The sequence below is a fragment of the Glossina fuscipes genome, unplaced genomic scaffold (assembly GCF_014805625.2).
Source record: "Glossina fuscipes isolate IAEA_lab_2018 unplaced genomic scaffold, Yale_Gfus_2 1, whole genome shotgun sequence".
In the NCBI taxonomy this organism is placed as follows: domain Eukaryota; kingdom Metazoa; phylum Arthropoda; class Insecta; order Diptera; family Glossinidae; genus Glossina; species Glossina fuscipes.
The window spans coordinates 5,643,177-5,669,424 of NW_023998415.1; the positions used below are offsets into that span (position 1 = coordinate 5,643,177).

Below are 26,248 nucleotides of genomic sequence, written 5' to 3' on the forward strand. Positions count from 1 at the left end.
GTATGTATGTATGTATGTATGTATGTATGTATGTATGTATGTATGTATGTATGTACGTACGTGCTTATGTATGTACGTGTGTATGTATGGGTATGAAAGACAAGTTAATGTAACATTTCAGCGCGCATAAATGCCTGCATATGAATATACACACATATACATATGCAATATACACACATATACATATATGCATGCATCTATGCTTATATATGTAAGTTTATATGCTTATAACTACATTTATGGGTATGAATTGCTTTGCTTGACTGACTGGCCTAACATGATAATACATTAAAATCCTTTGCTTTGATAACTGTCACACACTTTGTGTGGTAAACATTTAATTAAATAACATGACATGAAAAAAATTTGAAAAGAAAATTGTATTAATAATAATAATAATAACAACAACAACAAGAACCAGGCGAGACTCATATTTGACTTGAATAGCAAATATCTTACACTTTATCTACATTTAGACTTCAAATATATTCTTAACTTTTTCAAAGCGTCGTTCTGGCAATTAGACGACTCTATGTTAAAAATCTGCCAATAAATTTTCAAGTTATTCCAAGTCCTCGAATCGATAATTTTGGAAAATACTCATACATACATACGTACATCTACGGACATATGCACTGAGTAAGTATATTGCGCGCCAATTTACCCACTCGAAGCATGAAAAATAAAATTATTGAGTTAGTAAAACTATGTTTGGCCAAAAAAAAAGAAAACATTTATAGTGCTAAATGAAGATTAAACACTACAGTGCCAATGACCGCAAGTGTACGTGAGCGTATAAGGGGGAAAAAAGTTATTAAAATTTAGAAGTAGTTTGTGTCGTCAAAAGGAGACCATCAGGTATTGGAAAGTACCTTGTTTGCCTTGTTTTCTTTTTCTTTTTTTTTCTTTTTTGACTTTGTAAAATATATGTAGGACAAGTTACTGTAGCAGAAGAGTGAATATATAGATGCCAGATGGAATGCAAAAGAAGTCTCTTAGGCAGATACTAATGCAAGTATCATCAAATGTGTTGCGCGCTTAAGCTGTAAGGAGTACAAAAATTATGTTCGTTCGTGACCGAATTTTTTGTACCCATCACCGACTTAAAAAAAAAAAAAAAAAAAAAAAAAAAAAAAAAAAAGCGAAAAGAATTAAATTTTCATACTGTATAATATTGAATGGGCGCGGCTGATTTTTCTTATTTTCCAAATATAAGTAGAAATTTATATGTTGTATGTTTTATATTTTATGAGTAGCAAGCAAAAAACGCGAAAAGCAAAGGTGTTCACAGTTTTTGTTGCATTGACGTGCGGACGTTGTAGGCGTGTTCTTCGAAAATTTGGCTTCACTTTCAAATTCTTTTGCAAGTTTGTAAACGATATCTTCACTTTTGCGAACGGTAGAATATTTACAATAGATACTGTACAATTGAGCAAATGGACAGATGGACAGGTATATGTCCAAATGAAACCGATCAAAAATTTCTATATTTTATGAGGTTATTGCGTGTTGTAATGCTATTGAAAAAAAAAATGCAATTTCGATACACTTTATTATTGGGTAGGCCGGGTCTATTATCTCCATTTTTGTACAAGCACTGAAGCATCGCCAAGTGGCGTGTCCTTCGGCCAATTTGAACCATTTTCAATACCAACTGACGTGCAAGAAATTTCAATATTTTTGCCTTATGTAAAGTCGATAGTTTTCATTTTTGCGGAAAATGGAATGATATTACATAGGCGGACAGACGGATATGCTTAAATCGATTCAGAATTTAATGTTGATCAAGAATGTATATACTTTGTGCGGTCTCTGAAGCTTCCTTCTGGCCGTTGCAAACGTTTTGACAAAATAAATATAGCTCTCATCGACCGGTGATGCGTATAATAATGTAAAAATCTCTTCCCAAACTGCCCTTAACCCATTCAAGACGAATTGCATACTGCGTGTGCATTATCGAAATGAAATTATCAATCAATATTGAAAAAGTAGCAGGCAAAATATAATTGATTTAAAATGCAAAGTGTCTTAAAAATGTGTGTTTGTGCATGTGCGTGCGTATATTGGTTTTAATGCAGTTCTTAAAATCAGTGACGCAAAGTCGTCAAAAAAGCGCATCGTTTTGAATGGGTTAATTAATTTCTATTTAATCTGAATCATTAAACGCACATGCCTTTTTGATAAATGAAAAAATTCTGGGTCGATTTTTTTCCATCAATCAATTATATATAATATAAAACTCGTCAAACTTGAAATAGAAAGTTGAAATTATCTGCATATTCTCTTAACCGAAATTTGAAAATGACTTCTATTCACAAATAAGTAGCTAATGATGATTTTCACAAGCGGAAATATGGACAGACAAGTAGACATGCCAACATCACTATGATCCAAGTAATATATATACACTAAGCAGAATTTGTGATGCGTATTTCTATTTCAAATAGTAATCTTTGCAATTCGGCCGACCATCTTTCAATTTTAGGCTTTTTAACTCAGTTCATAAATGAACTAGAAGCACATGATCACATTGGCTCCTCCTTCGTATTATTATCAAATTTGTCAAACTTATGTGCGTCTTATAAGCAAACCAAAAAAAAAAATCGTTATATTTACATACTAGCACAGCTGTGAGTAGTATATGAAAATGTGTTTTCTCTTCTTAATATTTGAATTTGAAACATTTCATCTTAGAATATGATCGCATAGAAAGGGATAATGGTGACGAGGAACATAATTCTGTTTTACGAATAGAATGACGATGAATTTACTTTTTCATGTAAGTGGTTAAGAAGTTTCTTTCAACGTTATTATAGAACAGGTGGATTAAATGAAATGTATGTGTGTGTGTGTGTGTGGCGCGTGTGTCTGCGCGCGTGTGTGTGTGTGTTTTACGGAAGATTAGAAGCACCTAATAAAGCTTCACATTTTCTTATCAATATTTGATGAACACTATTTGCAATGCCAGCCCGGGTCACATAGATGCTGCAAAATTACAAAGCAAATGCATAAAAAGCAATGAGCGATGATCTGATGTGAATTTCAATTTGCAAAGCGTTTACTCATTTTGCCTTATTTTTTTTTTTTTTTTTTTTAATTCAACACTTTGACTAAGTAATAAACTGTTTTTGATTTATGAAGTGGTGTTGTCTCTTAGGTCTTTTCATAAGGAGTTACTCCATCAACATTGACAATGGAAGTATTGTCATCGATTGTTCGGCGGCAAATAGCGCACATCAAAAATACAAAAAAAAAAAACAAAATTTTACAACTCAAACCACAATGACATTAATTCTCCATTTTGCTGGATTTGAATCAATTCGCTTAGAATTCAATGGCGGCTGAGTGCACTATGCGCCAGTTGGTCTTTTTTTAATTTTTTTTTTCTTTATTGCTTTCTGTGGTATTTCTTTTCCATTTCATTTTTCCTACTTTCCCAGACACATCATTAATGATGGCGTTGAAATAAACTATTTAATAGTGTGGTGGTGGATCTGTCTGCGTATGAGAGTATGTGCGAGAGTATGCGAATACATGTACATGTGTGTACGTCAACGTAAAAAAAAAAAAAATAAAAAAAATCAAGCTTTTAAATACAGATTAATCACTTTTACTGGCGATAATGATGATCGTGATGATGACGGCTGAGAAAAATTATTGTCAAATTGTACTTTTACTTACTTATGACCTCTTAACTGGCGTTTGGTTTTCTTCTCTTATGCAGTGAAAATGATTTTGGAGATAAATGCTTTACAGATATGCCAGCGCGTTAAATGTCAAACAGAAGAAAATTTCGCACTAAACTTGCATATATGAAATCTTTCGATAGGATCAGAGCATGAAAACAAATTTTAATTGGTTTTCACAAAATTTAACGGAATATATACACTATACATATATATATATATATAATAAGGTAAATTAATATAAAAATAGAAATTTTTTAAATTCAATTATTGAAAAAAAAAGACCAAAAAATCGAAATGGAAATCGAAATCGAAATTTACTAAAATCATAATTCATTTAAGCAGGTAAACATCCTCTTAAGAATTTCTTAGGAAAGTGTTATTAAATTTCTCACTTATCGTATAATAGTTTACGGCAGCTGTCGCCGCCTTCACATCAAATTCAATATTAATTTAGGAACGTTAATTTAATCGAGCTCTGCGCCTGGGAAAAGCTTCTTTGTCTTTTCATGTTTACGGCATATCTCTACTAAAAGTTGCAAGAATTGAAAAAGTTGGACTTAATCTCTCTGTAACCAAGACTACCATTTCGTGCTATTAACGTTCGTCCTAAGAATTGAGCGTACAAACTTTTAATGAGTTTTGATCCAAGGACGAACGCTATTGACAATAGTGCGGACCGGTTCACTTTTTCGATCCCTCCCCATATAACGCCCTATTCCGAAAAAAAAATTGTAATTTTGAAAAAAATTTTTAACAAAACTGACCAAGTAGTAATATTAGGGCATTCTAAATTGGTATGAAAACTTTGAACCAGCTGAGGCAATTTTTGAATACCCTCCCATATAACGAAAACCGAAGTTCATACGACCAAAAAGTATAATTTTCGATGCTTCATGATGCAAATAATATCATTAATAGTAATTTAACGTAACAAAATTCAGTGTACCAAATTTTGATTATCTCGATCTATTTTGTGGGTCTTACCCTAATATAGATTTTCACGAAAATTGATCGTTTTTATTTATCTAACGACCCCCTATGGATAAGGAGCTCGCAGCGCAAACACCTAATTTTTAATTGGATAGTCAAAGTGCCGGCTGAAGCTAGAGTTAAGCAAATTTAGATAAATTTGAATAAAATAGGGAAAAGTTTAAAGGATCGGTTTTTTCAAAATCGCGTTTTCATTAAAATTACTCGGTTTTCTAAGAAACCGAATTAAAGAAAAAAAAAAAAGGGAGAAAGCCAAGGACACAATGCAGCTGGCGACTCGCGAAGAGATCAAATACAATTAGCAGAAATTTAGCGGAAAAAGGATGAATTTAGGATATGGTATTTTGCTGCTAAAAGGATTTATAAGCAGAATATTTGCGGAGGGTAAATTGAGTCGTGTCAAGAGACTTGAATTGCAATATTCGAACGGACAGGACCAGAACGAAAATGAAGGCGTTGTAAATATAAGTTGCTGTAAATAATTTGTAAACAGATCTCCTAAAAATTGCAAGTAAAACCCATGCTATCCTAAAAATGACAAATTACAGATACTAACCTAATTTCAAAAGGAGTTGAATGAATTCGTAAAATTACTAAAGAGGATTTATGTTGTACTCAACTCGCGATTGTAGTGCTCGCTTTGATTGCACTGTGTGTGAGTAGACACGATACCCATCGTCCCTTGTTTTCATTCAAAGCAATTGAAAAAGCTGTATTGGGCCACGGTCTACCCTTACATACTCTACACCTGTCAATATTTATTCATAGAGCGATTTTTCAAAATAAGACTAAGCTGTATTGAAAGTGGGCGGAAAAGTGATCAGATGCGAACCATTTTCAATATCATGTTGAACACAAAAATACATAGACGGACATCAAACAGACGAACAAACAAAGAAATATGGTTAGATTAATTCAGGATCATTTTCTATATAATAAAAATTATGGATTCATCTTAAGTCATTTTGGATGTCGCATACATCCGTGCAGAGCATAATAATGAATATATTTATATTTTTAGAATGTCGGATATTTTCTTCGTGTTCATTTTTCGGTAATCAGATGATCAGGAGTGTTTTGGCCAATGGTTGGTTCAGTTCGACCGCTCCCCGTACCACATCTTATTTTCGTAAATGGTTAAACGAAAAACTATTATAGTTTTTAGAATTCTCTTAGTATTATTATTATTATTATTAATTTCGCCAGAGAAAAAAATTCTAAGAGTAAACTCTTAAAAGCACTAGCATCTAAGGCTATCGGCCTTTATTAAAAACTCTACCGCACTTGAGATTCGAACCCACGACCACTGAGTTGCTAGTCGAGACTCTTGCCTACTCGGGCACCCAGGCGGATAAGATCTCTTAGTAATAATAGGTCGGCATTCTAAATTAGTGTGCAAAAGTTCGGGTGGTATGGGCCAATTTTTGGAACCTCTTGTCATATTACCCATATTCCTATCGAAACTGAATCTTTGTATTATGAAGAGGCCTTCTTGATGGAAATTCGTTCATAATAATACTGACCTTATCGCATTTGGAACACGTAGCTCTCCCTATTGTGTTGATTCTAACCCATATAAATATTCAGAATAAAAAATATAGCTTTATATGCCAAAAAGTTTTATTTTTTTAATATTTTATGATAAAATTTTGTCTTTAGCAAATCAATTATAGGGAATTTGGATCGCATAGATTTATTTCTTAGACACCATCTTATATAGGGGCTCGCATGGCGACAAAACCTAATTTGTGGCTTGTTATGATGCAAGCAATGGGAAAACGATAAAATGATTGACAAGTAAATTAAATTTTCTAAATTTAGGCCACAGTGACGGTTAGGTGTTCTCTAATAATAAGGGCTACATGAAAATTATGCATTTGTACATAAAAACTATGTATAATTTTTGGTCTATTATTAATTAAGCGAACTGATGTAAGGATTGGTGGGTTCCTGCTCGACTAAAGCAGTGGCACTTGTTTTTGTGGAGGGAGAGGAAGAGTAAAAAGTAATGTACAGATTACTTAGCTTTGTTAATTAACGTAATTTGTAAAGAATTGTTGCATTGTTTTGAAGGCACTTAAGTCACTTTGAGACGTAAGCCAGCGATAACTTAAAATTTTGGGCTTAGCGGCATCTTTCGTACTCTTCAAAAATAACAAGGTTTCTTATAGGAGAAGATGTCCCAAAAATTATTGATCGATGTATTATAATGAAAATCGAAGAAATACGTGCAAATCCAAGAAATGATGAAAGATGTAAAAAATAGCGATTTTTCGCACATTTTTTGCAGAAATCTTGGTAAAAAAAAAAAAAAAAGGTTAACAAAGTGGCTTACTGTCGAGTTATCTATGTTACAGCTGAATAGTTTTCTTTTCCAACAAATCAAATAATAGTGAGAAAGTGTTTTTTTTTTTCGGAGAACGTTCACTTTAAACATACAGTGGCGAGAGAAAAATGTACAAAAAATTTTCATATTCAAATTTGAAAGCGAAATTGAAAGAAACAATGTTCATTTTATTGCAATCGCTATAAAAAGATGATGGATAATTTTTATGGAAAAATTTGCAAAATTAAAAAAAAAAAATTTTTTCATTATTTGTTAAGTTCGTTTTTGAATAAGGTTTGTTTGTAATGCATACACTTAAGCAGAATATTAGTAATAAAAATTTTAATCATCGAGAGAAAAATGCATTTTTTTTATTCTCGATTTTGTCAAAATGAGTTTTTTTCCCCAAGGATATGCCTTTTAGCGGATACAAATTTACACCTGTTGCTTATTTGGGTCGATAAAGATGGAAATTTTAATTTCCATTTCAAGAAATATGTTGGCAGTGAAAAATCTCAACTTTCCATTTTGTTAATGAAATACTTCATCAATCATAATATATTTAATATATATAAAAATATAAATTATTTATATAAAAAAAAACAAAAAAATGAAAAATTTCAATAATTTGCGAAACACTTTTTCTCATTACTCTTTATGCAAATATGTTAATGCCGATAATGACGTATAATCATAGCACATTATACGCAAATCAACAAGACATCTGCACTGACATTTAAATAACTTTCGATCGAGTGTTATTTTGAATTTTTATGCATCAATTACGTTCTGACTTTGAATATCATCATTAATCAGATATAATAATAGTTGTTTACAAAAACAAGTTTTACTGATTGAATATAAAATATAACAAAAATGGTATGACTTTCAACAAAGGTAAGTAGAAAAAATTCTTCACTTAGAATTGATATCCTCCGCTTAAGAGGACGTTATTGTAAAACTGTAAGTGCTAACTGTTAATATTGTTTGCCTTTTATGCACAATTTGAATAAATTGCTAGACAAGTTAAATGAAAACAAGTATTAAAAAAAAAAAAAAAAAATTTAAAAAATTATATACATTCACTATGGAACGAATTTTGCATACCTATCCACAGCGATTCACATCGTTTGGCCTCCTCATCGATTACGAGCAAAAAAAATTAATGGGCCGATGGGAATCATTTTCATTTTTTTTGTATCATCCTTATCCATAAACCATTGGCGGCAGATATTTTTTCGCTCGATGGCATCTTGCGCTCATAAGTAATCTCAAATCGATTTCCGGATATTCCCCAAACGTACTTATATACCACCAATCGTCCGTCATTTTCTTTCATTTCTGTGAACAACTGGCAGGTGAACATAAAAACAGGTGAATATAAAAAATGATTTTGACGATTTCGACGGTTTACAATCATTGGTCAGTAATACTTGGCGTTACAGACAGTATGCCAAAATGAACACATGCCTGCACTGAACATGTACGAATAAAAAGGAAATTGTACGTAAACAAGAATAATGTGTAATGTACAACATAACATTCTTTAGTTACTATCAATAGCAACAGCAACAGCAACAGCAACAGCAGCATAAACATGAAAATAGAGATAAGAAAGTTTTCTTCATTTTCGAACGAATTTCAGTTAACCATCATCATAATAAGGAGTTCAAAATATCTCTTTATACCAATGCTCTGTTATCTGCAATAGGCAAAATACTATAAAAAATAATCTAAAATTTTAAGAAAATTAACTTAATTATAGGCGTACCTTGGATTGGTAATTCTCAATGGGGATCATGAGATTTAAAATCAATATTTTTGATTAATTGATACCTAGATTACTTAATCAAATAAGCGATACTGATCGCTATAGTGTAAAATGTAGATTTTCAATCACATCTTTCATGTATGCCCTTTAGGTATATATTTGTATGATTCTCAATGTCGACAATCCGATATATAAAACTGAAATATAACGCATAGAGTTGACTCTACGAATAAAGTTTAATTAATTATGATTATCTGTCTCAAAAAAAAAGGCCACAAAATTTTAATTAACAATTATGGTGTGAGGTATAAATAAGGTTTCAATTTTTCCATCCAGTTCTCTTTATTCTCCAATGAACGAAAATTTAATTAAATTGATAGAAATACATTAATACACAACGCGAGCCATGAATAGACAAACGGAATTTTAAAATTAATATATCTCATTTATATATATATATATATATATATGTATATAGTAAACTTAAAGAAAATTACTACAACAGCTTCTCTCTGTATATATATTGCCGCTATTTAAAATCAAATAAAGCGTTTTGTTATTTATTGGACATCAGCTAAACAAAGCAACGGAAAATGGAAAAGAAAAAACTGAACAGCAACAACAACTAGATCTTCTTTTGCAGATTATCGTTTTTAGTTAAGAAAATGAAATACAAAAAAAAAAAAAAAAAACAAGTAAAAATGAAGAGAATATATATATATATATATTCTATGCAAGAGCAATGCAGAAGCACCTGTGTATTAGAAAAAAAGCTTTCCTTCCATTCATACACAATTCTTTGCCTTGCTGCTTCATAAGGGAGAAATGGTTCTTACGTTTGACAGCAAATAGTGACCAACACAACTAATGGATTGTAATCGTGTTATATAAAAAAAAAAAAAAAAAATTCTCCTTTGATAAGAGTACTGTGATTAATAATACTGCCAAAGAGAGTTAGCGAGCTAGCGAGCTAGCTAGCTAGCAGTGTATGGATAGTTGAATGAATACCAAGAAAACCAGAGCAGTAATTTTCCCAAAGAATACTCCGATCATAATAATAATTTGTAAAATGTTATGGCTTAAGTTATTTATATAGAGAGAAAGAATACAATAAAAAAACTAAATCTCTAACAACTTTCAAACCAACTTTTTTGTTACGTGTAAGGAAATGGAACAAACAAATTAATGAGTGTTTTTATTTTTGTATGCTTAACACAATGGTGCGAAATATCTATTTTGAAAAATGTAAATGAGCCGTTGTAGTAGTGATGGTTCCCGAAAAATGTTAATGCCCGCTTGATTTCGTCGCTCCCTATACATAGCGTTACGTGCTGCACTGTAAAGTCATATATGCACCGTTTACCACACAAAGTGAGTTTCTAAATTAATCTCGCTAAAGTTGGTTCCTCTGTTTGTGCATTTATTCATTAACCGTATAAAGGCATAATTTAGTAGGGAGTTAAGTTTGCTTTTGAATAATTTCCTAGTTTTGTGAGAAGTCAACTAACACTCTGAGTGTTGATCAAAACGAATCAACGATTCATATATAAAATATTAAGCAGAGAAATAAATTCTAAGACTAAAGTTGTAAAGGTATGGCATTATAGGAAGAAAGATTTACAATATTTAGGAAATTTCCTAACCGTAAAAATTATACTCGCTCGTGGCCGAAGCACAAAAAATAGCAAAAGAATTAGATTTTCATATCCTATCACATTGAGTGGGTGCGGCAAATATTTTCTATGTTTTTAGAATAAAAGCGGAAATTTATATAGAGTACGTGTCAACTTTATGAGTAACAAGCACAACAAACAAGGAAAGTAAAAATGTTTACAGTTTTTGTTATACGGGCGTGCTGGTGTGTTGTAGGCGTGTTCTTCGAAAGGTCTGGGTCCCTTTCAAAATTACTTGCAAATTTCTAGGCGATGTCTTCATCTTTGCGAACAGGAAAATATTCACAACAGACAGACGGATAGACGGACATGTTTAAGTTGATTAAATCGCCTTGCTGCTCAAAGTTTCTCCCGGGCATGTCAAGCTCTTTTCACATCACCGAAGGATGAGGGGTATAAAAAATATCGTTTTGTGTGAATTATACGAAATTTTGTCAGTCAAAACCCTTTTCGATCGGCTTTTGTTTAAGATTTTCTGTCTGTCGTTTTTTATTCAGGTTTCTTAAAAACAAGTGCAGAAGGCTTATTGTCGTAAGTGATTACAGTTTTGCATCTAGAATAATAAATCGAAAATTTTCCAAGCACATGTACAAACATGGCGGGCATTGTTTTTTTTTTTTTAATCACCTAAATAATCGCCGAAGTAAAGATAGCCCGCATATTTTGACTCTCGTGTCGATTTACCGCAAAATAATAAAAACCAATGCAAAAAGTATTACAACAAAAAACTAAACTTTTAATAAACGAGCACAATTGTTGTTATTGAGTATCATGCACAGTTACAGTAAAGATACTACACAGGCAGAAAATCTCCCATATATATTAATACTGTTACCAAATAGTAAGACCGATATTCAAATTAAGTTGCGCCGGTATATCGCACATCAGCAATATTCTTATGCCAAGTTGGTAGCACTATAACAAACACCTGCGTCAAATTCTACATCATGAACATATCAATCGGAGCGAAGTTAATCGTTTCCCTCGACTATCGTGGTGTTCTAGATTATGAATTACTTCCGCTGGGTCAAACTGTAAACAAGGAACATTATTTAAGTTTGAGGATTACTTTGAAGGCGACGAATATATTAAAAGGGTGAAAAATTAAATTGGCTTCAGATTTCGGAAGCAGTGGCACTTGTATGACGGTTGGATTAAATTCATTAAATCATTTTTATACCCTACACCACTTGTGGTACAGGGTATATTAAGTTAGTGCGGACGTATGTAACACGCAGAAGGACTTAAAATAGATGCACCTTTTATTATACCGATCGATTCACAATCATAATTTGAATTGATCTAAGCTCGTCTGTCCATCTGTCCATCTGATGTCGGTCCATGCAAACTTTTGCTCAAGCTACAGATCGCAATTTTGGCGATGTTTTGATGAAATTTGTTACAGCGATCTTTTTTTTGACCTAAGGAGAAACGCTATTGAAAATGGTTCGGATCGTTTCGCCTTTTCAAACACTCCGGATATAACGCCCTATCCTGAAGAATCATTATATGGAAAAAATTGCAATTTTCAAAATTTCTCGGCTAAGTTTGCCGAAGTAGTTGCCAAATTTTAATTTATCGAAAATATTTCGCGATGTTCACTAGAAAAAATCTTCACTAAAAACCGTAGCTAAAATTTCAAAGCAAGCGGAATACCGAAAAGTTTTCAGTGGAGCAAACTCAAACAAGTAAGAACACTATAGTAGATCACGGTCCACCATTAAATACCCTATACCCACTATGCAATTGTATGTTGTCCGATCCGAACCATTTTCAATAGAGTTCGTCCTTGGGCCAAAGTACGTAGAACGCTGTAAATTGAACGTAAGAAAACTAGCTTACATAGATACAGAGAATGGTATTGAACCAATCAGTCTAATAGAACGTAGTTTCATCTCAAATCGTTCTGGTTGTTACATACAGCCGTACAAGCTTAATATACCCTTGTACCAGCACTAGGCAGGGTATAAAAATATGAAAACATTATTGTATGGGTGAAACCAATGATCAGTTTATTTGATTTTTCAATTCGGAACGCGCATGATACAATATTCATCGGCTATCTTCAAAAGAGATAAACAAACCACAATGAATATTATATAGCATTATAAGTGCATTTGAATAATGATATTGCAAAAAAAAAAAAAAGGAGAAAAACCGCCCCCAATGAAGATGAAACAAATGCGCTTTCATCAAGACAGTGCACCGTATCACAAGCCGGTGCCACAACAATGGCCAAAATTGCACGAATTGCTTCCACACCGTACCGTATTCTCCATATTTAGTCGCCAGCGACAAGTGCTTGCTCGCAAATCTCAAAGAAATGCTCATCAAAAATGCAACTGAAGAATAGTTTGAAAGGTCGTTCTAGACATAAAGGCACATATATATTAGAGAAGCGTTGGAATGATCGTCTTACTGTTGAAGAAGATTCTGTTAAGAAATAAAGTTGAATATTGCTTAAATGTTGTTGCTTTTTTAATGATCCTACGAACATATTGAACGATATGTTACTTTCATTGAAAACTAGAAATTCAAAATTTTTTAAAAACACAAAAAAAAAAATTTTTTTCTTTAATCTGCAAAAAATTAGACTAAATAAAATTGAGTTTTCAACATTTATGTAAATGTTGTACATAATATAAAGTCGAAACTGAGCTAAGCGCGACCGAACATAAACAGCATACCGATGCACAATTTTCTGCGAGGCAACGGAAAGACAATTATCCTCTTTATCACATCAGCCGTATAACCCGCGATATTATTTGTCAAAGTACCAACAAGAAGAACTCTGGGCTATGCTCTCAGCAGCCAGATGATTGGATTCCATGCGCGCTTAAAAGACCATAAAATGGAGAGAAATTACTGTTCAAAATCATAATCGACTATCGTGAAACTTTCCATACATGTTATAATAACAACGCATACAACGACTATTTATAATGAAATCTATTAGCATCAGTTTTGTGCTCGCACCTAAAGATATGTCTATGCAACGAATTAAAATATATATAAATAGATTTTATTAGATTACATTAATACATTCACACTTTTATAAAATTAAAGGAGGCATAACCGAGCCCGTCATAATGAATGAGTACGATCGAGCATCATCATCATCATCATAATTTATACGATGTATCTAATCGATGAGATCATCAGCATTGTTTAAGAAAGGGGAGCTGATAGTATAAATCGCCAAGACATTTTGTATGATATATATATATATATATATATATATATATATATATACTAATACTTAAATATATATATACTTAATACTTAAATAAATGCTTAACAACAATCTTGAACATTATTATTCCGCTACTTTCTTCTACATCGAATATGCCAAAAATTTCGTCTGAGTGGTTCGGACAGTCCTTTTCTTTTATTATTTTTTTTTTTTTTTTGGCCAGATTGGCTTTCATGCGGTTTCGATAAATTTAATCGCTCAGCTACCTCCCGAATTGTTGTATGGCGCTTGTTTTGTTTTGCTTTCATCAATCTCAAGTGGCTTCCTTTGACATCAAAATTTCCTAATAAAAAATTATGCAAACCAGTCTTGGCAATGGCGATCCGTCAGTATATCCTTTTTCTATACGTATACTAATTATTTTCTTGCTTGAACAGCATTTTTATCCTTTCGATTGGGAAAAAGTAAAACATATCGCAAATGCTGCTTTCGAGTTTCCGCCGCTTGTGACAAAGTGTCGAGTAAGGACTATTGCGTAGAATCAAACAACCATCACTCACGAACAAAGTCTGTTTCGTCAGTTGTGAAAACATATAATGACAACGCGACTTAAGTGTGAACTTGACTTAAAGCCCCCGTTGGAGAACGAAACGAAATGATGAAACTATCTAAGACTTTGCTTCTTTATAGATCATAAATTTTGTCCCAAATCTTTGGTTAACGCTTCCTGTGTAAATTCCCGCTTGATATATGTAAATTTAATTCTTGGTTCTCTTATTTAAATTTGTCAAATTATCTTTTATCCTTGTTTTTGTGAAAAGACGAAATGAACGGATTTTGTTATGAATTTTTTTTTTCTTTTTTTTTATTGAAGTCAATAAACGATTTAAGGTTTTCTGAAGGAAGAATGACTATATAATCACAAAAGCAGATCTGCACTTTTAAGAAATACGGTATTCGTATAAAAAGTTGAGTTGACTTAGAGTAGCTATCATATACTGAAAGTATTATCATATTATTACCATATATTACCATACATTAAAAAGCGAAATATTGAATGGCTTAGGTGACGAAATAGTGACGTGAAAAGGATTAAAAAGATGTGGAGAACGACAACAACATTCATTCATTTTAAAACTAGTGAACTAGCCATAGAATCTGAATAGAAATTCTTTTTATATAAAAATTTCGTTAAAATTAATAAAACAATTATATTATATTATATATATATATACATATTATACATATTTCTTCTTGAAATTCAAGCAGACTATGCAAGATTATGAATTGTTGCAATTGATGACTTATGAGATTTTGAAAAAGAAGATATACTCACTGGGTGCTGCATTGAGTACGTGTACTCATTCCACTTATCACATATATTAAAAAGATAAACAGACGGACAGATAAGCAGACAGGCAGATAGCATATGCTTAAATCGAATCAGAATTATGCGATAGATGCTATTTACAGGGTCTCTGATGCTTCTTTTCGGATAGCGTATATGTTTTGATAAAATAAATTTACCTTCAGTCGACGATGATGAGTCTAAAAGTCATTAGCTAATTAAGTTAAAAACCTACGACAGACTTCAGTTAAATATCAATTATTGTCAGGTTTAATAGCCGAGGCATACTTCCTACATATATAAAGTTTGAAGTTTGCTTTAAAAAGTTGATTTAAATACTTTATGACTATAATAATAATAACAATTATAATATTAATAACATATTTGCTAAGAATATACAAACGTTTTTTTAAAAAAGAAAAAATATGTTTTTTGTAATTTTTGTTGATTTGTTTTTTTTTTTTTTTTATATATATACTGCTTGCGTATGAAAGAAAGCAAATAAGTATCAGAGACATTATAAAAACGAACTCGAATAATTTGTCTAACGGTCATCTATGTAACAAATACGATAGATATATATCTCTACGCAAGAAAAAAAAAAATATATATATATATATATATATATATATATATATGTATATGTATATAGGAAAAGAGTTTGCATTAAGCTCTGAAAAGAATTAGATCAGGTTTCCCGCATAAACTTGACCAGAAAAGTTTTGTGTTACGTTAAAAACAATTAAAACCACAAAAAAGTTATGAGCAAATGTGTTTTGTTTGTCGTGCAGAGTATTCCTTAGAAATTGTTGTAAATCTCTACAAAACCGGTAAATTTAAAAACAACTGGAAATGATTGGAATTGAAGAGGCAGTCAAGCGTTTATAAATATAACATTTTTTTTTTTTTTTTTTTTCATTTATTTATACTAATACTATAAAATTTGCTGTCTTTGGTAAGCCATCGTATAGAGAGAGAGTGAATGAATGAATTTTTCTTGCTTGCACTGTCATTACTGTCAATTTTATTGTCTAATGACTTTAATGGATGAGATCGGTGTGAACAACAAGTGGACCAAAAAGCCATAATGAAAAGAAAAAAAAATAAATAAATAAATAAATAAAAACTAAAATCAGAACCAACCAACTAACTACCTTATCATATACCATAAGTTTCTCTCTTCCTCTTTTTCATCCCAATCGGGCGATTGTCAATAGTAATAGCTGTCCAGAGTAATTTGTCATTTGCGTGGCATGTATAATGTCATGGAAATGTTTATAAATTTTTTTTTTTAATCACTACTATGATTTATAAAACGACAAACATATCTATCTGCCTTTCGCTTCTCTTGGGCACTATAATGGTTGGTTGATTAACGCTTTAGTATTGCATTCATTATCGTCATAAGTGAGCGCTGAAAATATAAACTTTTTATTATAATACGCTAAGTATTTTTTATATTTTTCTTTTTTGCTCTTATTTCGTTAATTAGTTTCCCATTGTTTTGCCATTTTTTGTACATCGGCCTGATACAGTTTTAGTGGTCTTTTGCTTATCACATTCTATGTCCCGGAAATATGTTGTTGCTGCTGTTTTGTTATTTCATTCCGGTTTTTAATTATTTTTACAACTTATATATATTTATATATATATGTTTTTTTTTTTTTTTTTAATTAAAACGAAATGAATTTGAGTGAAGCTGTATTTAATTTTTAATTGCTTATGTACGTTCTTTTCTTTCCCTTAATTAAACTGTATATTGAATCCCAGACTTGTTGTCGTTACTTTTCTTTCAAATTTTTTCGAAAGTATTTCACTGCCTTTTCTAAATCTCAGTCAAAATGTATAATTTTTTTTATTTTTTTTTTTTTATGTTATATTACGACTTTGATATAATGACCTATTTCACATTCCAGATTTCTACATTTATCGCTTAATCATATAGAGGCGGCTATCAAAATTTCCTTCTTGTTACGACAGCTTTATGGGCGCTTAAAGCTACTTTAAGGTTCGTTTCCAATAAATAGACATATAAAAATTTTCGAATAGCAGTATTATATTTGATGACCGATCAATAGAATATTTTAGCTACGCGTGCAATTGTTGCTCAGAAACTGAACTTGTCGATGAACGTCAAGCCAGGTCAAGATGAGCCCAAATTTTTGAATATATCAGTATATCATAAAAGTCGATTTCCTCATTTCAAACAGTATCGTTGGGCCGTGTTACAAATATTTTGATTGCATTCAACACCTGCCCAAGTACAAGAGGCATTAGATGATGATGAAAACTTTCAATTTAACCTCTCCAAATCTGTATGATGCAATCAAAGTGTAAGGGTTTTTAATTAAAACTATGTTTGGCTGGCTGACCTGACCATAGCAAAGTACCTGCACATAAATCACATATCGTTCATATCAACCTAAGGGAGTTTAGAATTCGGAATATTCACTAACGAGGTAGATCTGAAAGTAATCCTGTTGATCTTTAGATAGTTTGTATGAATGATTCGTCAAAAGTCGCTTAGCTGTCACTTGATTAACGTCACTAAATTCATGATTGATTTCTATGATCGTTGGCTTACTAATCAAGAGCGTACTCTCTACTCCTCTTGATAACTGATATAAATAGCTAAGGTAGAAAAACATTTGAAAAGAATTGCTTCAATTATTTGATTATTAAAATGAAACACTACTCTAAAGAAGCATAAGATATTGGTGGCGAAAAAAAGCTTAAAAATTGAGAAGAGAAATCAAAATGTGAAATGATGATGAGGCTTTTGATGCCGATAAAGCTGATGTTAATGCTGAGGCAGTTATTTGTAGAATGTTTTTCATTTGGTGGTTGAGTGTGTTTGTCTGTTTGTTTGCTCATTTTGTTTTCTTTTCTTCTTCTTCTTCTTATTTTTTTTTTTTTTTTGATGATGCATACAAGTATGTGCTTGTGTGCCACTAACCAGCGCTAACATCGAATATACATGGTGTTTGCAAACAAAGAAAAAAAAAAAAAAAAATAGAAATAAATAAATAAAAGAGGAAAAACAGCAAAAAAAAAAAAAAAAAAATTAAAAAAAAAATTACCACCAAGACCAAAAGATCAAGACATACAACGAAAAATAACTGAACGCGACTAAGCATAGAAATCAGGAATAAAAATGTACCAACAACCCGAACAGCATGTAGACCAAAGAAATAAAATATAAAAAAAAAAGCAACAGAAAACAGAAAATAATGCCAAGAGGTAAAAACGACAATAAAAACAGCAACAACAAGTATACAACACAACAGCAGCACAATAACACACAGCAACAAGAATCAAGTAGCAAAAGTCAGGCTAGCTTTGCAGAAAAACAAAACAACTGAACTATGTTTGCTGCTATGATTGTTGCTGTTGCTGTTGCTGCTGTCTTCTACTTTTTTTCAAATCAAGTGGTAGCAAACAAAAAAAAATAAAAAAAATAAATAAAAACAGAAGAAAAGAAAAACCCAAAGCAAAAAACAAAGCAAAAAAAGGAAAAAAAAAGAAAAGAAAAACAACAACAATAAGTCAAGCCATAGCTTAGCAATGTATTGGCAAGCAAAGCAAAGAAAATTATGGTGCACACAATGGCTTTGAATTAACATCTTTCGGTTTTTTTCTTTTCTTTTTGTTTTTTTTTTTCCTTTCCTCCTTTTTTCACTATTTTTGTTTTCATCCTTACAACTCTGTAAAGTTGTTGTCGTTACTGTAAAGTTTTGCTATAAAATGCAATAAAATCTTTAACAAAAAAGAACTTCTCCACCTTTTTTCTTTTCTTTTCTATTTTTTTTTTTTTTTTTTTTAACTTTTTTTTTAATTTTTTTTTTTTTTTTCATTGTTTGTATAAACAACTCTTCTTAAGGCTTTTGTAAGTGAAGCCTGAGCTGGAGCTGACGACAATGATGACGATGATGACGATGCTGGTTGTGTTGGTGGCATGTTTTCTTCTATGCAAATAAACACATACTCAAAAGACATTGGAACTTGTGATGCCACAAATGTTGATGTTGCCTTGTAAAATATGGCTTGATAATTTTTATAATAACAACAGCAACAACAATAAGAACAACAACAGCAATCAGCAACATTATCAGTTGAAATTAAAAAAGAAGAAATGAGAAGAAGTAAAGACTAAACAACAACAAAAGCAATATTTAACAACTTAGGAAATTACAACAATGTACGATATATACGGGACGTTAAGCCAGTAAGCATAGCGTGTCAGGAGCAAAAAAAGCAACACATATACACATATATATGTGCATATATATATATATAATGTATATATGCAAAACCTTAAGCTATTCAGGCCACATTAAGTTCAAGTTCGCTTCTTTTTTTTTTTTTTTTTTTCTTAATATTCATTCCACATACATTGATGGTTTCATTGCTTTTATTATCGTAATTTTTTTTAGTTGTTTTTGATTTTACTTTTATTGTGTGTTTTTGTTGTTGTTTATAATTATTTTAATGTTTCCTCTCATACATTAACTATTGGCCCCTGGTCGCTGGTGTTGTAATTTACTACAATCAGTATAGTTTTATATTAGTAATGATAAACAAAAAAAAAAAAACATCTACATCCGGAGATCGTCTCAGAAATAAAAGAAAATTGTCCTAAATTTTCATAATAAAAACTTCTTACAAGAAAAGCCTCAGATTTCAAGCTAGAAGTTATCAAGGAAGAAAAAATAAAAAAAGAGATAAGAAAATTCTTACTGACTCAAGGCGAATCTTAGATGCCTATCTCATTCAAATTGACTGTAAGCGATTCCCCTCGACAAGCAATAAACTTATACAAGTTTGCATTGCTGCGTGAACTGTGATTTTATTTGGTCAGACGTGTTTCTAAATTAATAGTAGATTCTATACAATTCGTATAGCGTTTATTTTGAATTCGGCAGTAGTTTTGCTTACATTTCTTAACCATGTAACTGGCTTACTCACATTGAATATTTCTAATTTTCTTCTTCTTCTTCTCGCTAATAGAATGATTTTTTGCCACTTAGATAGACAAAAAGTGGAAACAACATATTTTTGTTGCAGACATTTTCCCGTATACTGTTTCTTCTATTTGTTGCTGAATTTCAAATCAGTTGGTTTTTAAATAAAAATAAAAAAAAAATAAATAAATAAACAAAGAAAAGAAAAGGAAAACTATTTTTAAATTTCAATTATTTTCTGCAATAAATTTTCATATTGACTTTTTATTGAAATTTAGTTGGGTGCTGGTACACTGCGATAAATCTTTACATTATTTATGGAAGATATGGAAAAAGAAATTTAGGCATATTAACCTTTTTTTGAAAATCTTTATATCAACTGTAAAATTTTCACTTTTCTCTAATATCATAATTTTTATAATCAAAAGAAAGCGAAGAGAAGAAAAAATGGTAGGAAAATGTAAATAATTTTATACGAGAGTTGTGCAAAAAGTTTTAAAACTTTTCAATTGTCAGGGTGTGTATGCATGCGATTTGAAAATAAGAATCTATTAGCTAGAAGGACTTGTGCTGTAGATGTGTACACATCTGTATACATATGTATATATATGGTTGGTAGCTCCCAAAGTTTACATCCGAGTTGAAATATTTAAAAAGGCAGACTTTCTCATCCTATTGATACCAATTTAAAATTAAAATCAACTTAAATTGCATATCTAATCTATTGTTTATGATCAGTGATGAACAAACATCTTATTATATTGATTTTGTGTGCACCCCGCTTGCTTCCTTTCTACATATATAAAGAACATATTTTTAATCTAAAAAATATATGAAAGCAGTGCAATCGATGAAAAGGCTCTATATCGACCATGCATATATCGACCATGTTACAACACTCGAAGGAGGCGCGAAGAGTTACATAACACGCCTAACTAAAGGGAGAATTCAGAAAATAATCAGACACAATTGCATCAAAGAATATAAGCTTAACAGGAACCTTATAGAAAGCTCGTATAGACAGTTGAAAAACTACATTTAGGCGCTACAAATGATTAGTGAATTTAACATACCTCGCTTTGGGGCGCGAAAATCGTTTAACTGCTTCATGGTTTTTCTGTTAAGTATTTTTCCTTTATATAGCGGCATGTAACAAAATAGAATGCCTGACGTTCATAAAAATAATTAAAGAATATAAATGCGAATAATTTAACCTTTGAAAGTGATAAAAGTTATTGCTAAGCGTAATAAATCCTTCTGGTCTTAACAATAGAAAATTAATTTCAATTTTGATAAAAACGCAAAGAAGTTAAATACACATTAATATCCTCTGGTTGAATGTTAGCAGACCGTATTTAATATCATTCTCTAATAATAAAAGATTGATAGAAGATTTCGGGCATGAATGTCAATTTTTAAAAGGGAAATTAAGAGAAATGCTCGTGAATTAGAGTAAAATTTCGAGTTCACAAATTCGTATTAAAATTTGTTATGTAACTCACTATATATCTTTTGAGGATACACGCGACATCCATAAACGCTTGAGATAGATCCTACCCTCTTCCCTTTATAAGGTCTAAGCTTTTCTGGCTGCCTACCTTTGTGTCCGTCTGTCTGTCTGATATCGATTCAGGTGTTTTTGTGCTGAATTCTTGAGATATTTCGATGAAATTTCGTACACCGATCTGTTGATGATTCGGCGCGTACTTCTTTGTCCCTGTACTTGTATAAATCGTTATATACGAAAATCTAAAACTTTGTAAATAACTGCATCCAGCGAAGTAGTCTTGGATATTTTTTAATGGTCTCCCGTGGTGACCATCTATCTATTACGCTTTTATTTGTCTTTAATGGTTTAAAGGGCTTTTAAGTAAGAAATTTTCGCATTTGAAGGAAGAAAATCTCCACGATATTCGTGAAACAGTTTTTATCTCCAACAGTTTGGTGTTTGGTTTGGCAGAAGGAAAACGGCAACGCAATTTCTTCTGACAGAAATTAGACGACTTCGATTTGCACGAAATGTGATTTCGACAACATGATGGAAAAACACTTCGTCTATCTGATGACACAATTGTGTAAATCCTCGCTGTTCATGGCGATATAACTCTCTTCAGCTTTTCTCACTGGGATCATCTTAAAAGTTGATAAAATTTGAATAAAGAACCAATAGTGCTTGGCCTCACAATTTAAACGATCAGTGATATGATGACGTTGTTATTGTTGTTTTTAAGAAACAATAACGACATTCGAAGGCTTATTGTAAAAGGCTATACAAAGTAGTGTGCAGCACTGGCCGTTAACTACTTTGTCTTGTAAGCACAACATGAATTACGCAATGGCTAACAATGGGAGCTTTGAGATTGAAGTTGAAGCAGGAGAGTAGTGCCGGCTGACTTTGAGCCAAGACATATATACCTATCTAGCGACGTTCTGAACAATTTCGTGTTAATTCCAAAAGCGACTGGTGATTAGCATGTGCAACAATTTTATGGCGACGATAAGATAATTCCGAAAAATACAAAGGCAATGAGATGTCGTAACGTTTCTTGTCAGATGTTAGCGAATTAATTCTCTTTCTTTTCCGGTTATGATATCCAAATATTGGGATCCATTCGATTTTGCGCAAAAAAAAAAAGAAAAAAGTGAACACTAAAATCTCTTTTACTAGACAACTAACGAGCTCCAATGAAGAAACAATAATTTGACTTGTAGACTCGATAAGGATATTTTATGTAAGCTAATAGAACAAAAACGCGTCATGCGCCTTATCTTACAGGCCATTTCGCCGCATTTGTTGGTAGTAAGTGTGAAGTCTATAGCGGCCACTAAAGCTTCTAAAAGACAAAATCTGCACAAAAAGAGCTTCAATTAATTGGTTTCGCCCGATACCTGTTTTCATCTATCAACAGCAAAGAAAACCAACAATTATAGTTTTTTTTTTTTTTTTTTTTTTTTTGCGATAACTTGAAAGCCTGTTAATAATAAACCAATGACCCACTTCGAGAAACGCGTATGTATTACTTGTCATGTAACGTATTTCATTTTCTTTCTCTTTTCTTCATTTATTCATTTATTATTATTAAAAAGTTGAACTTTTGATTTTTATTAGGAACCTTTTAAGCTATTATTTACTAAACAAAAACCACAAAACAAAAACAAGGAAGTGACATCAAATTAAGTAATAAAAGCGTTAAAGAATTCCCATAAAATTGCAATAAAGTGCAGATATAGGATTGAGCTCCCAGCCACTATAACAACAACAAAGCAATGCCAAAAAAAAAAAAAAAAAAAAAAAAAAAACAATCTACTAGAGAAGAGATGAAGAGTTGAGAAAAAAACAAAAAAAAAACCAACAACAACAAATAAATAGATAAATAAATAAATGAATAAATAAATAAACAACATGAAATAGACTAGCAACCTACTTAGTTAGGCGGTGGAAAGGTACACAGTGGATAATAATAGTTAAGCTATTGTTAGAAGGTCCGAAAATAAACAAACAATTAAATCGTAAAGAAATTTTGTTTAGATCAGTAGATGAAATGGCGTTCCTCCTGTCTTTCTCCCAGTTAACTCTTTCTAATCATCGAACATAGAAAAGTTTGAGGCAAAACAAAAGAATGAAAAAGGTTCGAACGCATCCAGAAGAGAGCAAAACTAGAGAGAGAGAGAGAGAGTAATTTTCTCAAGTATGATGGTTTGAAGCTACATGTTTGCTTTCAAACCTTGAACTTGGCTTAAACTCTGCATTGAAGAAGAATACGTTGAAAAATCAAACAAGAAAAAAAAAAACTTCATTTGCTATGCTTGTTACAGCCGATCTATTATTGTTGTTAACAGCAATGGTGTCTGGCCTGGCGTGGCTCTAGGCCCAGTTTGATGATGTTTGCTTCGCTTAGATCAAGGTTGCAGGAAAAATTATTAAAAGACACCGCAAACTCATAATATGAAACATTTAGACCACGACGGTGCTTGTTAACACAACCAATTTAAACGTTTTTTTTTTTTTTTTATTACTTTTCGGTTTTTCGGTTTCGTTAAGAAAACCTAAGAAAAAAAAAAACAAAAGAAGAAAAACGGTTCTCTTCACTCTTCTAATAACTTTTAAGACGGATTTAACGGGAACGCGTTTTAAAGAAGGTGTAGTGACTATTAAATTATATATGTATGTGTGTGCATATGAAAGTGTAGTGCTATTAAATGGCTAAGAAAAATAGAAAAGGAACGAATCTTATTTATTTAAACTGAGTTGCAATTCAAAACTGGAGTCTGTCTATATATTATATCATATATCATACGAACACGATAAACCAAATAAAAAGAAATTTTAAAATTATTTGTCCCTGATTTCAAAGCTACGAAAAAAGAGAAACAAAATTTACAATTACATGAATAAGTTACGAATTAATTAGACGTAGAAATTATTAGGTTATAAAAACAAATTCTCTCAAGCTTTTCGCTTAGCTTATAAGAAAATCCGTATAAGAAAAAAAACCGTATTTCAAGGAAATTTTTGCGAAAAAGAATTAACCGCAACATGGATATGCACTGTTTATTGGCGTTAGGTTCTTTGCTAGTACTAACGTTAGCTTGCTCTCACAACGTTGCAATGAGTCATAGCGATTATCCAGGTGTTATAGAATTGGTGGGCTATAGTAATCGCAGGGCTCGAACTTATTATAAACCCACTCAAGAGCAATTACCACCCGCTTCGGCTAAGATACAAGCAGACATTGAGACAGTCAAGCAAAATATTGAGAAATATAATAAACTTTTAACATTGGACACGAAAAACTTGCCCGAATCTCAAAAGGATATGTTGGAACGTATAGTGGAACGTGTAGCTCGTCTGAAAGAGTCTTTGGATATAAATGAGAAATTAACGCAGGTACTAAACAAAACACAGCCGATGATAGCGACTAAAACTTTAGAGGATAATGAGAACTCGACCGCAAATCCCACCGATACGAGTAGCGCTTTACTAGAGGAGGATCAAGATAAAACTGAGCCTACATTAATTTTGGATGTGACAACTTTACAGCAGCTGCAAACATCTATGGATAAGCTGGAGGCAGTGCAAGGCGCTGTTAGTTCATACACCTCGCAGCAATTGCGGGAAGGCCCTACAACGACTGAGCTAAGTTATGAAACCGAAAGCGATCAAGAGTCTACCGAAGCGGAACAAGATGATGAATACAATGTATTTGAATCAACCACTTTAGAGCCTCTAACTGATACCACGGCCAATGATGAGCAATTTGTGGCGGCCAGAGCTAATAATAATTTAGCAATTACCGCTGCCTCAGACGATACTGATACTGTACCTACGTTTAGTACTACGTTGGGAAGTCAACGTACTTTAACCACTAGCAGCGGTACAAAGATTACTAAAACTAGGGCCACGAAAAGGCCTGGGCACAGTTCAACCAAGAATTCGCATACAATTTCCTCAAACAAACGTAAACCAGTAACGTCATCTTCGGCGTCACTATCTTCGGCTTCGGCAGCTTATGCGAAAGCTTCCAATAAACATAATAACAAATTGCCTTCAACCACAGTAACACAGTCCATATCATCATCCATGCAACAGCATCAACAACAGCAACAACACTATCAACATAGGATTACCCAAAAACCTCTGCCGCCAATCTATCAATCTCAGCCGCCCAAAGCAATATCATCCTCATCACTTGCTACAGATAAATATAGTACATCATCATCGTCTGCTACATCAGCCACGAATGGTCTAACGGTTGATAATAATGCAGTCATCGGCAGCTCTTCCACCTCTGCCACTACCTATCCTGACACAAATTTACCAGCCACTCCAGTCTTAGGTACCGGTTATAGTTCGGCAAATTCACAAAATTTCGTGTACGATAACCATGTTAATACTTCAGCCATAATTTATAGTTTAAATAATGCTCGTGAGGAATTCTATCATCAAAAGCAAACGAATCTGGCCAATCTTGGTGCCAGTAACAAAGATGAGGTAACTATTGTGAGAAAGCAATTCTTATAATATTTTTTTTTTTTTTATATAATTTTCTATAATAAAGTTATTGTGTTAGAAAAATTGTAATATATTTTGAGAGGAAACATTATAAGAGAAACCAGAAACAGTAATAAGTAATAAGAACCTAAACAGAGTTGTATTGGTAAGGTTCTAACCTTTGTGAATGAGTAAGCGAATGAGGGAATGAGTGAGTGAGTGAGTGATTGGGTGCGTGAGTGAGTTAAGATGTACTTTACAAAAAAAAAAAAAAAAAAAAAAAAAAAAAAAAAAAAAAAAAAAAA

The 26,248-nt window shown here is 32.0% G+C and overlaps 2 protein-coding genes across 4 annotated transcripts in view; one reads left to right on the top strand and one right to left on the bottom strand.

Moving 5' to 3' along the window:
* LOC119645126 (elongation factor-like GTPase 1) overlaps nucleotides 1–26,248 on the bottom strand; it is a 199,042-nt gene that overhangs the window by 111,312 nt on the left and 61,482 nt on the right. The window lies entirely within an intron of this gene.
* The window catches only part of LOC119645127, a 59,013-nt gene continuing 56,524 nt past the window's right edge, over nucleotides 23,760–26,248 (top strand). Inside the window, exon 1 of the mRNA XM_038045064.1 lies at nucleotides 23,760–25,943. Within this exon, the coding sequence (XP_037900992.1) occupies nucleotides 24,489–25,943 (1,455 nt within the window). The 5' untranslated portion in view covers nucleotides 23,760–24,488. The remainder of the gene's footprint in view (nucleotides 25,944–26,248) is intronic.